The following is a 13,830-nucleotide window of genomic DNA, read 5'->3' on the forward strand; positions in this document are numbered from 1 at the left end:
AGTTTAAGTGTAACTCTAGTTAATATTGAGAAAACAGAAGGAAAACCAGTTAATCCCAATAATGCTACATGTGCGCAGTGCGAGTACCTTACTAGAGACTTAAATGCAGTCAAAAGTGAACTTGCATCTGTGAGCAAACTTTCATATCATCTGGAAAAAAGAACCGAAGAACAGGAAAGTTCTAGTGGCAGGAATGAAAATCACTCAAATTCGAATTTTTACAAACACTCGGGACTACAAAAAACCAGTCTCAAACAATTTATCAGTTAACAACAATCACAATACAAAAACTAGTATTGATAAAAATAAATCGCCAGATATTCAAAGGCCACCTTACAAAAACCACATGTAAACAAAGACGCGACAACAACAGGGAATTCCTTTAGGAATCTCTCTAAAAAAAACGCCAGCATGAATAAATATAAACCAATTTTATCGGTATTAGCAATGATGTTTCTAATTTCAAAACCATTGCATGACAAGGACATGTACATGTCTCCCGAATAAGTGCTGACATGACTGCAAAAGATCTTTGAGATTGCCTTTTCCTGTGTTGAATGGAGTAAAAGTGATTATATGCCCACCTACAAAGTATCGTTTCAATTCGAGAATTTAAACCAAGTCTATAAGCCACAAATTTGGCCAAAAGATGCAGCTATAAGAAGATTTAACTTCAAGAGAAATTTTCAACAACACCAGACGACCGAAGATGAAAGCTAGATTCAAACGATTTAAATATTTTTCATAAAAACAATATTCTTAGTTCTCATTTAAAAAAATGTCACCAGTGGAATGCGGTGAGTATGCTTCATGTTAATGTGCAATGTATCTCTAATAAAGTGGATACAATAAACGATTTCCTTTTTTTTGATGTTATCTGCTTCTCAAAACATTGGCAGACTGAGGACTGTATAGCACATATCAATATATCAGGATATACTTTGACTAACTTCTTTTGCCGTAGTAATAAAATTCATGGAGGCGTAGCCATTTATGTAAAAAAATAAGAATAGTTTAAAACACATTCCAATTGATTTGGATATTTTTAATAGTCAACAAAACTCGGAATTTTCAGACATTTATTTGCCATCCATAAAAACTGCGGTTGTAGCAGTGTACAGATCTGGTAAAGGTAGCATCGATGTATTTCTTTTGAATTTTGAACATATATTAAACAATGTATTGGGGAATTGCGACAATCTGGTAATTTTAGACGACTCCAATTTGAATTTCAAAATAGAAACTGGCATTTTGAATAATTGAAAGTGTGTGTTGCAATCGTATGGCATGGTGGCAAAATCTTGGAGGATACGAGAATTACAGCAACTTCGTCCAACTGTATTGATAATATAATAACTAATGTAGCAGAACAACGATTTTTGGTAGGTGTTTTCGAGCCTTGTTTTTCAGACCACCGGGCACAATACATTGTCATAGGCAATAGTATGAATCCAACTAATATACCCCAACCGGTTAAGAAACGATTTATATCGATGAAAGGAATAGATGAGTTTAAATGTCATGTAACCAGTGTGGATTGGAGTCCATTTTGCTTGGGTTTGTCAGATGTAGATTTTTTGGCAAACATTTTTGTCAATACATTTCATAAGTTAAGTTTAAAATGTTTTCCCCTAAAAAATAATGATCAAAATAATAAGCATTCTCCAGTGTCTTGGTTTACAGACGAATTGAAATACTTGAGAAATCAACTTTCTGCTTTGAAGTTGGTAAATGATGTGACAAAACATCCAGTTTACTCGGAAAATTATAGAGTACTTAGGGAAGTTTATAATAACATGTTGAAAAATGCAAAAAAAATTGCATATGACAATTTCATCATGTCATCTGAAAACAGAGCAAAGGCTTGTTGGAAAGTCATTAACTATGAAAGGAACGAATCAAAACAATCCGTAGTAACTCCTGATTTTTCACCACATGAGATAAATTACTTTTTTGTGAAATAGCTGTTAATATTATAAAATATCTTCCGAACATATCCAATGATGAGCTCCTTGGTTTCAAGAACTTTTCTGCACCCTGCAGTTCTTTCTATTTGTACCCTGTTACTCATTTTGATGTTTCTTCAACCATAAAGTCTTTAAAAAATTCTAATTGTCTTGATATTCATGAACTAAATAGTCGAATCTTGAAGGAAACCAATTTAATTGCTATAAAACCTTTCACTGAGCTCATAAATATTATGTTCAATACTGGTATGCAATCTAACATTTTTAAATTATCCAAAGTATTACCTCTTCATTTATATTAATGACCTCAGCTGCTTTATGTCACCTTATAGATCAGTTCTCTTTGCAGACGACTCAACGTTTATTATTTCTGAGAAAGACAACGTGAACTTGGATGCTTCACTGGATTGCGCTACTAACAAGGCAAATGAATGGTTTGCAGCAAACAAATTAAAATTAAATAGTAATAAAACACAAATAATGCAAATATCAGCAAATAACCAATCAACTGTTAATCAAAAAATAAAAAGCTTAAAACTGCTTGGATTAGTGCTGGACCACAGACTAAACTGGCAGACACATATTGATCAATCTAGTTCCTTATTTATTTTACGACAATTGAAAACAATAACTAATTTTACAACTCTTAAAATCACTTATATTTCACTGTTTCACTCTCACATTTTCTATGGCATTACTCTCTGGGGTAATTCCTCCCATGTGATAACAATTTTTAAAATGTAGAAGAAGGCAATAAGAGTACTTGCCGAAGTAGGTTTTAGAGATCACTGTCAAGAGTTTTTTGACGTGCTACAAGCAAACGTATTGTAAAGTAGTTTAATAAAATATATCTATCTATCTAATATCTAAGTTATTGAACAAAGTAAATACGTTTTTCTCAGAGTTCTTTGCAGAAGCTATCGAATGATTTCGTTTTTTTCCGAAATTGACTGGAAAACCGACACCACAATGAATAACCTGCGTTGTTCGTCACGAAATTATTTTTTGTGCCAACTTGTACCCGCACGGGAACACCTCATGCATCATAATGTACAAGATAAAAATCGTAATACACAGAAATTTACTCCATCATAACATCAAACGATAGAAATCGCAATTGATCATACAGTACAAGATAGAAACGTAAAGCGGCATAATGTACAGTTTCATAACGTAATCCATCATAATATACTTCATCATAACGTATTTTTTCAAAACGAACTCCGTCATAACCCTTACGTATATTAATATCATACAATCATAAACACAATGCACCATAAAATCATTCTATCATGGGGACACCTAATGCATCATAATGTACAAAATAGAAATCGTGATACACAGAAATTTACTCTATCATAACGTCAAACGATAGAAATCACAATTGATCATATAGTACAGGATAGAAATGTATAGCGGCATAATGTACACTTTCATAACGTAATCCATCATAATATACTTCATCATAACGTACATTTTCATAACGTACTCCGTCATAACGCTAACGCATCATATTATCATTCTATCATAAATACAATGCATCATAAAATCATTCCATCATGACAACAACGCATCATAACATCATACGATCATATTCGTAATCGGTAGAAACCTTAATGCGTGATAACGTACTTCATCACAACGTAAAACATCATGACGTGAATAACGTATCATAACGTCCTTTGTCATAATCCTATAGTACATGCGCTTGCTCATACTATATGGGAATAATGGCCGAAGTTGAAGTTTTGAACTCATTGAAAATCTAAGAAGAACCCTATGATACTGAAGAAACTTAAATATGATGAAACACTTGAATTTATTAATTCATTATTCATAATTTTCCATAATTCTGCATTATAATGTTGAGTGAAATTTTGAGACAGTTGGCTGCCTTGAAGACCCATCTGCACCATAAAACTAATTGCGAACGAGTTGGCCATTCGTCATCGGCCATTGCTATTGGTTGATTCGACCTCTGTTTTCTTTAAAATTTGGAACTGTTTTAAGGATATCATGAATATGTTCCAGATCGATTTATTTGCATCTATTTTGTCGCTGCAGCTTTCTAATTGTTTATATGGCTATGCAGAATGACAAGAAAGTGGGTAATGGTAGTGCCAAATTATTTTGTGAAAACAAACTTATTAATTATTGAAATACCAAGTTATTGAGTTCATGTTTCTGTTCCACAATATATCTATCAGAATTTTAATTCATCTGTTTACAATACACATCTATTAAATAATATAATGCTCTATTTTTATTTAGATTCCATCTATTTATTGCTGAATGACACAGAAAAGTAAATGTCAATCATTTCTTCGGGCTCGGGATTTTTCCAGTGAGGGGTTATTCAGTACAATTTTGCTCCTATGTGATTTTTTCAATATTCATTATCTTTGTCAAAAGTTTATATCGTCATGGTCCTTTTATTTCATTTGAATAACCATGTGAAAACAATACCTGTTTGTAAACAAACCATAGCTACCACAGATATCTTAGTATCACTATAAATAGGCTGATGAGAAATGTTTGAACCAACGCTCGTGTTTGTAACTCTCACTTTTTTCACTATTATTCATCAAGGGCGTAACGTAAAAGTGTTTATGGCTTCGGATTGAATAGTGTAACGATGGCGATAAACTGTACTTACTAGTGCTAGTGCATAAATAGGTTGCTATTTTTTACAGTAAAAAAGTTTAAAAAATCTAGTTCAACACAACACAATAATGATTTGATAATGATACTTTTCTATCCCACGAATCATGAGACTTCTGAACAACAATAAATTTTGAAGAAGTTAAGTTTGCTGACTCCAGAATTAGAATACATTCCTATTTCAACTATGCAAAGTAATCTTATGAATGGTTTGTTGGATAATGAACAATATTTGTCTTTGTTTTTTAGTCCACATTCGATTTATTCCCTTCACTTCTATTTGAATTTTCCTACATGATTGCTCAGCAAATATTTTTCATATTCAAAATGCATTTCGAGACTATTCGCTATGTCTTTGAACTCAATTTGTTTTCTTTTTTAGTTCTTTCAGGGATTTCAAATCATTTTATATAATATCAGACAATGGAAATCCGAACTAATGAAATTCATCATGAAACATTGCCAATCACCTTCAAACAAAAGAACAGATATAATGTATCTGATCGGTCATTTTGAAATACCTGATATCTACTAGAATATGTCTTTATTGCATATGTTTAATGGGAATGAAAATGATATGAATTAATTATCATAATAATTATTATCAATCATCTCTCTGGTAATTATACTGAATCTTTCATTAACAGTCCCACTATCAATGAAAAATTAGACAACGTTTAAGATGAGTTCCAAATATCAATTAAATCGACATAATTTTGGTTATATTTGATGAAACTCAAAGTAGAATGCATTTGAAATAAATTCTACGCTACGTAGTATAGCAAATTTCCGCTAAGAATGATTATTCTGCTTAGAATATTTGTGGTCGGCCCATCGACTATGGCACCGGTAAGCTATTGTGAGACAGACTTGATGCGCTCGCAACCGAATTACGATGGATTACGTTATGATACTTTACGTATTCTATACATTACGGTTATGATAAAATACGGATTGTGTACAATACGGTTTCTATGCTTTAGCGATATGATACATTGAGTTTATATGATACAATGTGAATACGATGCATTACGATTATGATCGGTTAACGTTTCTATAAGTACGTTATGAATTTGTACATTATAACAAAGTACGTTCTGCTGATTAACGTTATGATGAATTGCGATTATGATGGCTACGTTTCTCTGCATTTTTCTATATATTACGATTATGATCTTGTAGCGTTATGATGCATTGCGATTTATCTCCTTTAATGTTATAATGGAATAAATTATGATGAATTACATGGACCCCAACGCACAACCCAAAATCAATTGATTATCTACTTGATCCGCCTTGAATTGCTGTCCGAAAGGATAAATTACAACGATTATTATCCAAAATTACAGTTTAATATTGAATTGGAAAATATAACAGTATTAAATTTCTGCAAATTCATAAAGATACATTACGTATTTCATAAAAAATCAATTAAAACCTGAGAAATGTTACAGTTTTCAGGGAAGCAATATTATTTACTTTCATGAAAAAATAATAATAAAAAATAATTTTATAGAAAGATCACTTAAGGAAAGTATTTTACCACGAAAATAAAAGAGAAAGTGTAAATAATCTAGTAGTTAGAAATATGAAAGTGTTAAATACTACTCACTTCCTTATAATGAAAAAGTATCTAACAAAATTGAAGTTTTACTGGTCATACTGAATGAGCCAATTAATATTGAATTATGATGAAAAATCTTCTCTCACACTCCATTACCAGAACACTTTCGAAGCACGTTTTCATAACCAAGTTAGGAGTAGAGTAAAGCCTTATTTTTCAATTTCCATTCATCTCCTGTTGTATGGATATATAAAATGTTTTTCTCAGTAAATCACACTTTCATCTCTACAGAAAAAGGATTGAAAAACCTGAATAAGTGATTGATTTCAGTTTTTCAAATCTTAATCTTTTGCTTTGTCTAATTGAATGGTTGTGAATGAAATTATTTTTGTTCCTATGAGTTATAAGAAAGAAGTTTATAAATAAAAATATAGGTGAATACATCTTTCCAATATATAATGACATATTGAATGAATGAATAAAGGTAGTATACAGATACTTTCACTGCCAGGCAGGACGTTAGCTTGATTATAGCAAAGTAAGGTTCATCATCAACTAATTAATAATTTAATAACGCTAAGAATGGATTTAAGCACCAGTCTGAAGTCGTATGTCGCAAGTTTTGAATCTTGAGAAGTAATATTTTTCATTAAAAGCTTACAAATTGTGCACACAGATATTATGATTGAGTTTATACAGGGTCTGCCAGTGAAATTGAAACAAGCCCAATTTATCGTAATATTCAAAAAAAATCGCCCTGACCCGTCTATTTTTATGTCAAAGGGAAAATGTATTGCTTCTATTGACAATAAGCCTGAAAATCTAACCGTCAAATGGTATTAGGGGTCAAGCGATATCTCAATTGAAAAGTCATCAATTTTTCTTTTCAATGCTTCCCACTTTTTTGAATTTGATGAAGTGGCTTTCAAGATGAAAGCGTTATTGAAAAATATGACAATGAACAAATGTAAAAGGTCTTTTAACTTCAAATACTAACTTCCCAGAATAATAGCCCGATTTCAATTCAAAAATTATCTCACTATGACTATTTCGATCTATTAATTTGCTCGAAATTATTTATTGCACTACAGAAATATTTTCGATAATTGAACTTTGAACCATTAAAAAAATGGTAGGTGCGTTAATATGAAAGCATAGTTTTTCAATGACCAAAATCCGAATAAGTATCCTAACCGAAAATACGTGATTAGACTCGTTCAACATTTGTTTCTCAGATGTGTCTTAGATTGTTGTTAATCTTCACAACTATCGGTATTGGTCTGATGAAAACTCACTTATCAAGCCAAGTTCATATTTGAAATACTGAGGAGCTGGAATTCAGGGCGAAGTTATTTGTCTTTTTTTTTACGACAATCTTACAGGAGAAATGTATTTGCAATTAATATAAGACAGTGTCAATTCTGCAATAACAGAGATAATTGAACATAATGACCGCTACAATGAAAATGAATTGAAACTTCAGTATACCCTTGCTGTTGGTGAGTATTTGAATGAAGCCTTTTCTGGTTAGTGGACCGGTAGAAGAGAATCAGTGGAGTGGCCCGCAAAGTCACCAGATTTGAATCCGTTATATTTTTTATGCGATCACTCAAAATCTACATCACTGTGTTGAGCAGGAGGCCATTATTTTGAACACATGTTGAAGTGAAAAATTATCAAGTGCACTAGTGGCAAATTTGTAAATTTGATTATATCTCCTTTGTGAAGACAAAAACCCAATAAAAGCTAATTCATTAATAATTTCAAAACGTCTGTTTGGACATCCGCCCCATAAAATGAAAATGGTGGAAAACGTTGAGGTACTGCTTGATTCCTGATCCCATTTAAGATTCGAAGGTTGAATTTCACCCCACCGAGGAAGATTGATAATGGACCCAAAAAGTTTCCTCAAGTAAATGAAAACCGATGGGCCCAAAAAAGTTTTTTCCCAATTACTGTTAATGAGAAATTGACCTTGTTAAACTGGCCCATCCTATACATGAAAATGTCTTGCTAATACATGAATGTTGCTCCTGAAAATTTATGATTAAACTGCTTCAAATTTCTTACGACTGAAGACTGGATGTATGAATCCATTTTTGATCTATTGTGAGATGATAAACCTGATTTGTTGAGTAATGTAAACACCTAGTGCAGAGCGAGAGACCATACTACTAATAATGAGGTTCTAATATGTTTAATGCAAGATTTTTGCTAAATTGTTAGACACTGACACTGTGTCAGGATTTTTCAAACAAAAATTCAGTGAGTTGGAGTCAAAAATTGATCAAGTTATGTCTGTATCTGTATGTGTAGATTTCACTGAGTATGAATACCATTTGTTTTCAGAAAAAAAAGTATTCCTTTTGTTGTTTATAAGTTATAGTAATACGGTACAAAAGTTTCCTCAGTTATCCGAAAACGTGAAAATAAAAATTATTTTCATAAAAAAAAGGAGGAGAAATGAATTTAATAATTTTCTTATCCTGAAATGATATGACTTATCCATATGGTTAATTCACGAGCTTCATGTTTTTTTCTATTCCTAGAATCAACTTTATATTTTTAGTTGGTAAATCAAATAAATAGATAATGGAAACATGACGATTAGATATAGGTCAGAAAACTAATTTAAACCATCATGATCTATTCCAACTCATATCATGAATAACCATGCAAATCCTAATAGTTTTTTTTTCGTTTTGGTATATGCAGATAATCTGAATTCTTTCAATAAGGTAATATTTAATTGGAAGCGATCGTCCTTCAAAATCTATCCAACTAATCAAGTTAGATAATATAAAAGAACAATTTTCATTTGAAACTTCAGTAGTTGGTTCAACTCTATAGAAATGAGAGTGTTTTTGGTAAGTAGCAAAACAATTATTTCAAGAATGAATATTAGTACCGCAATTCGAAAGAATTTTCAATCTATATAGTTTCATTATTATCATCAATAAAAATTGACTAACATCCTCTTTGAGAGAGAGAGAGAATATTTTAAACGTATTTCAGAAAAAAAATTGAGTTGCATACATTTTGTGACACAAAAAAGTGATTACCCAAACACCAACTGATCCTAACAATTTCTCGAACAAAAGATAATAATTTGTAAGTATTCCTTTAATTTTCATTCGTTAGTAGTCCAATTTCATAGGACTTTAATTATTTTTGGAATACTGAAAATCAAAGTTCACTCACTGAGGGTTGAAAATATATATAAATATACGTAATGATTTTTGTAGTGTTTGGCTCTCCTTACTGTGTCAGCAGTAAATGCTGCTGAAAAAACAAAAACTGGACTGGATAAGTCACAGGAGAAACCGAAACGCAGTATTGGCCTCCTTGATGATGGAATAGGAGGAATCAGCGCATATGCCGGTTTTGGGAGCATTAGCGGGCTGAGTTGTAAGTATCATATCATATATTACTCATTTGAAAGCGTTTTTGGTTCAATAAATTATGGTACAATTCTCACCATCAAGAAATTGTTTTTGTATATATACATATTTAATAAAGGAAGGTTAATGCAGTTAAGCTGCTGGAAAGTAATATGAACTTCAATAATTTAATGAATATGAATTTTGGGAAATATTTGGTGATGAGAACATACTCTTTCATCTTCATCAAACGCATTAAAAAATGAAGGGTATACCTAAAATTCTATTCATAAACTTGAAGTAAATGATATGTTGTTTTCAATTTACAGCATCTAGCTACGGATTAGGTGGTGTTTCGGGTTACGGATTAGGTGGCGTATCCGGCTACGGACTCGGTGGTGCTTCCGGCTACGGATTAGGTGGTGCTTCCGGTTATGGATTAGGTGGCGTATCCGGCTACGGACTTGGTGCAGCTCTTGCATCAAGCTATGGATTGGGAGCCGCTTCTTACCAACAACATCCAATCTCTCATTCGCATGAATACCGCCAAGTATCTCAACACGTACCAATAAGAGTACCCCAACCATACCCTGTAACAGTTACCAAATCTGTACCTGTGCCACATCCTGTACCCGTAGAAGTACCAAGGCCTTATTCGGTGCCTGTTCAAGTGAGAATTCCAGTAGAAGTACCCAGACCATACGAGGTTAAAGTACCAAGACCTGTAGCAGTTCCAGTCGAAGTTAGGGTTCCCGTAGAAGTTCCTAGGCCATATCCAGTTGAGGTTTCCAAAGCAGTACCAGTTGAAGTAGAAAGACGAGTAGTTGTTAAAGTGAGTTGCATTCTCATTTGTATATGTATATAGAACATCAGTTTGATCATTCGTGTCATTTTTTCAGGTTCCAGTTTCTGTACCCGTCTCAGTGCCACAACCCTATACAGTCCAAGTACCAACACCCGTACAAGTGAGGGTACCCACACCAGTATACGTCAAAGAACGCAAATATGTTCACACTTACAAGAATATTGACCACGGCGTGGTGAAGACCGGTGCAGCCAGTGCTGGATTAGTTAGTGGTGGATTCGTCAGTGGAGGATTAGTCGGCGGTGGACTGGGTAGCAGTGGATTAATCGGTGGTGGATTATCTAGCAGTGGATTGGTGAGCGACGGAGTAGTTAGTGGTGGATTGGTCAGTGGTGGATTATCCAGTGATGATTTGTCCGGTGGCATAACGGCCTACAGCGAACGAATTAGTGGTGGATGGCATTCCGATTCTCTGAATGCATACAACAATGGAAAATATCACAGCCAGTCTTGGAAATAGAGATGTTTTATAAATGATTTGGGACAAAAGTACTTTCCGGCTGTATATATAGAACATACGTTAAGAAATCAACTTAAAATTAGAAGTGATAAAGAATAATCAGATTCATTCCTCCTTGGATTATTAATTATTTTACATCGAACTAACTTTTTTGCATTCAATAAATGGTATTAAATTATATATTGCGTTTTGAAATAAATCCGCAGAAAAGAGAAAAAAGTTGAATTTCATTTTTGAATCAAAATGAGACACAATGATATATACATATTGAAGCAAGGCAAAGGTGTTGACAGACTAGTTGAAAATGCAATTTTTGCAATTTTCGGAAACTACAGAAAATTAAAACTTCATTTATTGATCGGAGGTAATGACACATAATATCATTATTTCACTAGAAATAGATATTGGCAATACGAAATCAGTGGTGTACAAATGGGGTTTTGCATTTGTTGGAAAGTGGCCGTGCAAGAAAACAATAGACTATAGTACAATTTCATGATAGTAGGCACTGAATCCTCAGAAATATTATTGCATCAAAACGAAAACATTGTTGTGATTCTATATATTTTTATAATTTTTCCTCACCTATTCAGTATAATTTCCGTACGCCACTGCAAGAAATAGATTAAGGCAGAAACGTCAGTGATTTCTGAGAAGTTAATGCCTACTATTTTCAATCAATATAATTCAATGTGCTACATTCTGAAATTTTTTATGGAAAAACCCCCATTTCACTTGATTATCGCGTCTACAAAATATTTTCGGCATTGTACTTCAGAAAAGGCATACGGCGGCATTGGCGTACTGCCAAAGGTGAATTGCAATATTATAATTTTGAATACACCGACCCATTACTTGTTGAAAATCAATAACACTTTTCATAATAATTATTATAAATTTTCACAATTGAGAATTAATTTCCAATACTCGTTTCACTACAACAGTAGCTTCCTCAATTGGACTGGTACTCTACACTACTTACAATTCATTTCATACAAATTATCGACCTTAAGAGATATCACCAATTGGTAAACATGTAGTTATTATAAGAACAGGTATTCAAAAGATACAAAGCACATGAAAATTATTTCTACTTAAGATAATTTTAAGAAATTATTCATAATAATAATATTAAGGGTAAGTGATCAATTTTTTGTTAGTCGTTCAATAAAAATTTTGATTGTGTACGTTTATTAATTTCCAAAGATTCCAGCATATTTAAATTTTGTTTATGCCGAAGACGTGTTTTTTCTAACAGATGTCTTGTATAATTTGAATTGGTTTTCATTGATTCGAAAATTATTTTGAGTTTGGAGAATGTGGTTTCGAAATGTCTACTTGTGCTTGTCGATGTTAAGTTTGTTGTTTTTTATGTCTACCTAACGTGTTATCAGTCTTGTATGCTATGTTGATCTTCCGTTTTTTGTCGAGGTTCTGATGATTCATGTCCGGATTGAAGTTGTTATTTTCTATCATCTGTTTCATTAAATTTAGTTCTTTATTAACAGAGGGATACTAATGAGTCTGTGGATCATGCTCTGGTGAATTGCTAGTTTATATTGAAAAAGGTGATTAGAATAATTGTTGATACAATTACCACGAACGGCGTTGGATTATATTCGTCATATTGCCAATTGCATATTCAGAAAATTTTCTGTGAAGATTCCTGCACTGACGCCTGTCGGATATAATCCAACGCCGTTCGTGGTATTAGCCAGGAGAGTAGTTGTTTTCTGATAGGCGTCAGTCCATTCAACCTACTGTGTATATTCGAGACTGGCTGGAACATTTAAAGTTCATTTCTTCAGATTTGTTTACTATCTGTCTTCAAGCATAGCCCACTGACTAATAACAAACTAACTTATGCATATCGTCTGTTAGAACACAACCACGACTACGACATATCTATCACACACAGAAAACAAAGGACACAAAATTGAACCTGGTGAAATCTCCTATTGAACGATCACTCTTAAATTTCTTTTCATGAAAAATTTACTAGAAAAAGCCAAATTTCAAATGAAGAAACAACGACATTTGTAGTGCTTAATTGGCTGAGAGATACAATCAATTCAATACTACTCAATACTCTCTATAGGTAACAGTTGTTTCACATGCTGCACCATAAATTAATAGGAAGAGTTAAGTATTTCCTTGAAAGACATAATTTTTCTCTTATGTCTTACTTATGTCAAAATAAGGTTACATATGGTATTCTCGTTTATCTACATTGGTAAATTACTCGACAAGCTTTCTATATCATATGAGTTGTATAATTCAATAAATTGATGAGTTTGATTAATTTTATTCCTTTTTCAGTTTTATCTGGACATATTACTTAACGAGTTCATTACATTTAATGCGCCATTGTTGTATGGTCGATCTCTACATTTGTTCGAGCACCACCAAACTATTTCTAATATTTGCCGAGTTATAGCTCTGAAATTTTCATGGCGGCCTTCTTGTTTTGCATAAAAACATAACTGACATCAATTTATTCTTTGTATTCTTTTCAGCAAAACCTTTCATTTGATATCCATATAATGGGAATGTATAAAAAGTACTAGATTTGACGAAGATGTTAGATTTCACACGAGTAAACATACATAACTTAGGGTGGGTAAAATAAATCGGCTATTTTTTTCACTACACTCTGAAAAATGGGTTGGAAGACACCTCAAAAACAAATTTCTCCAAGTACGAGATCCTAATTTAAATAGGAAAGTCCTACGCGTCAGTTTTTTATTTTTTCCTTATTATTAGAAAGAAAAATTCATATCGCGGTATTTACTATTAAAAAAAATATTTTGTCTCATATATTCATAGGAAATTGAATTATCCTTATTATTAGGAAGAAAAATTCATATCTAAGTATTTACTATTTCAAAAAATTGTCTCATGTATTCATAGAAAATTCAATTTTTTACCAGAAA

At 32.5% G+C, this 13,830-nt stretch overlaps 2 protein-coding genes across 10 annotated transcripts in view; one reads left to right on the forward strand and one right to left on the reverse strand.

Moving 5' to 3' along the window:
• The window catches only part of scrib (scribble planar cell polarity protein), a 313,705-nt gene that overhangs the window by 150,999 nt on the left and 148,876 nt on the right, over positions 1–13,830 (reverse strand). The window lies entirely within an intron of this gene.
• LOC111509849 (uncharacterized) lies at positions 8,970–11,077 on the forward strand. Its single transcript, XM_023165725.2, has 4 exons — positions 8,970–9,059; positions 9,438–9,600; positions 9,902–10,404; positions 10,472–11,077. Exons 1-4 carry the CDS (start codon positions 9,045–9,047, stop codon positions 10,895–10,897), a joined length of 1,107 nt encoding a protein of 368 aa, XP_023021493.1. The 5' UTR covers positions 8,970–9,044; the 3' UTR covers positions 10,898–11,077.

Source organism: Leptinotarsa decemlineata, unplaced genomic scaffold, assembly GCF_025532065.1.
Source record: "Leptinotarsa decemlineata unplaced genomic scaffold, Ldec_3_MD MMD2_tig00002159_RagTag_RagTag, whole genome shotgun sequence".
NCBI lineage: Eukaryota > Metazoa > Arthropoda > Insecta > Coleoptera > Chrysomelidae > Leptinotarsa > Leptinotarsa decemlineata.

Excerpts from the sequence above, each read along its gene's own strand:
- LOC111509849 (XM_023165725.2), top strand. Across the intron at positions 9,601-9,901 it reads GAGCATTAGCGGGCTGAGTT|CATCTAGCTACGGATTAGGT; the intron begins GTAAGTATCATA and ends TTCAATTTACAG. Across the intron at positions 10,405-10,471 it reads AAAGACGAGTAGTTGTTAAA|GTTCCAGTTTCTGTACCCGT; the intron begins GTGAGTTGCATT and ends TCATTTTTTCAG.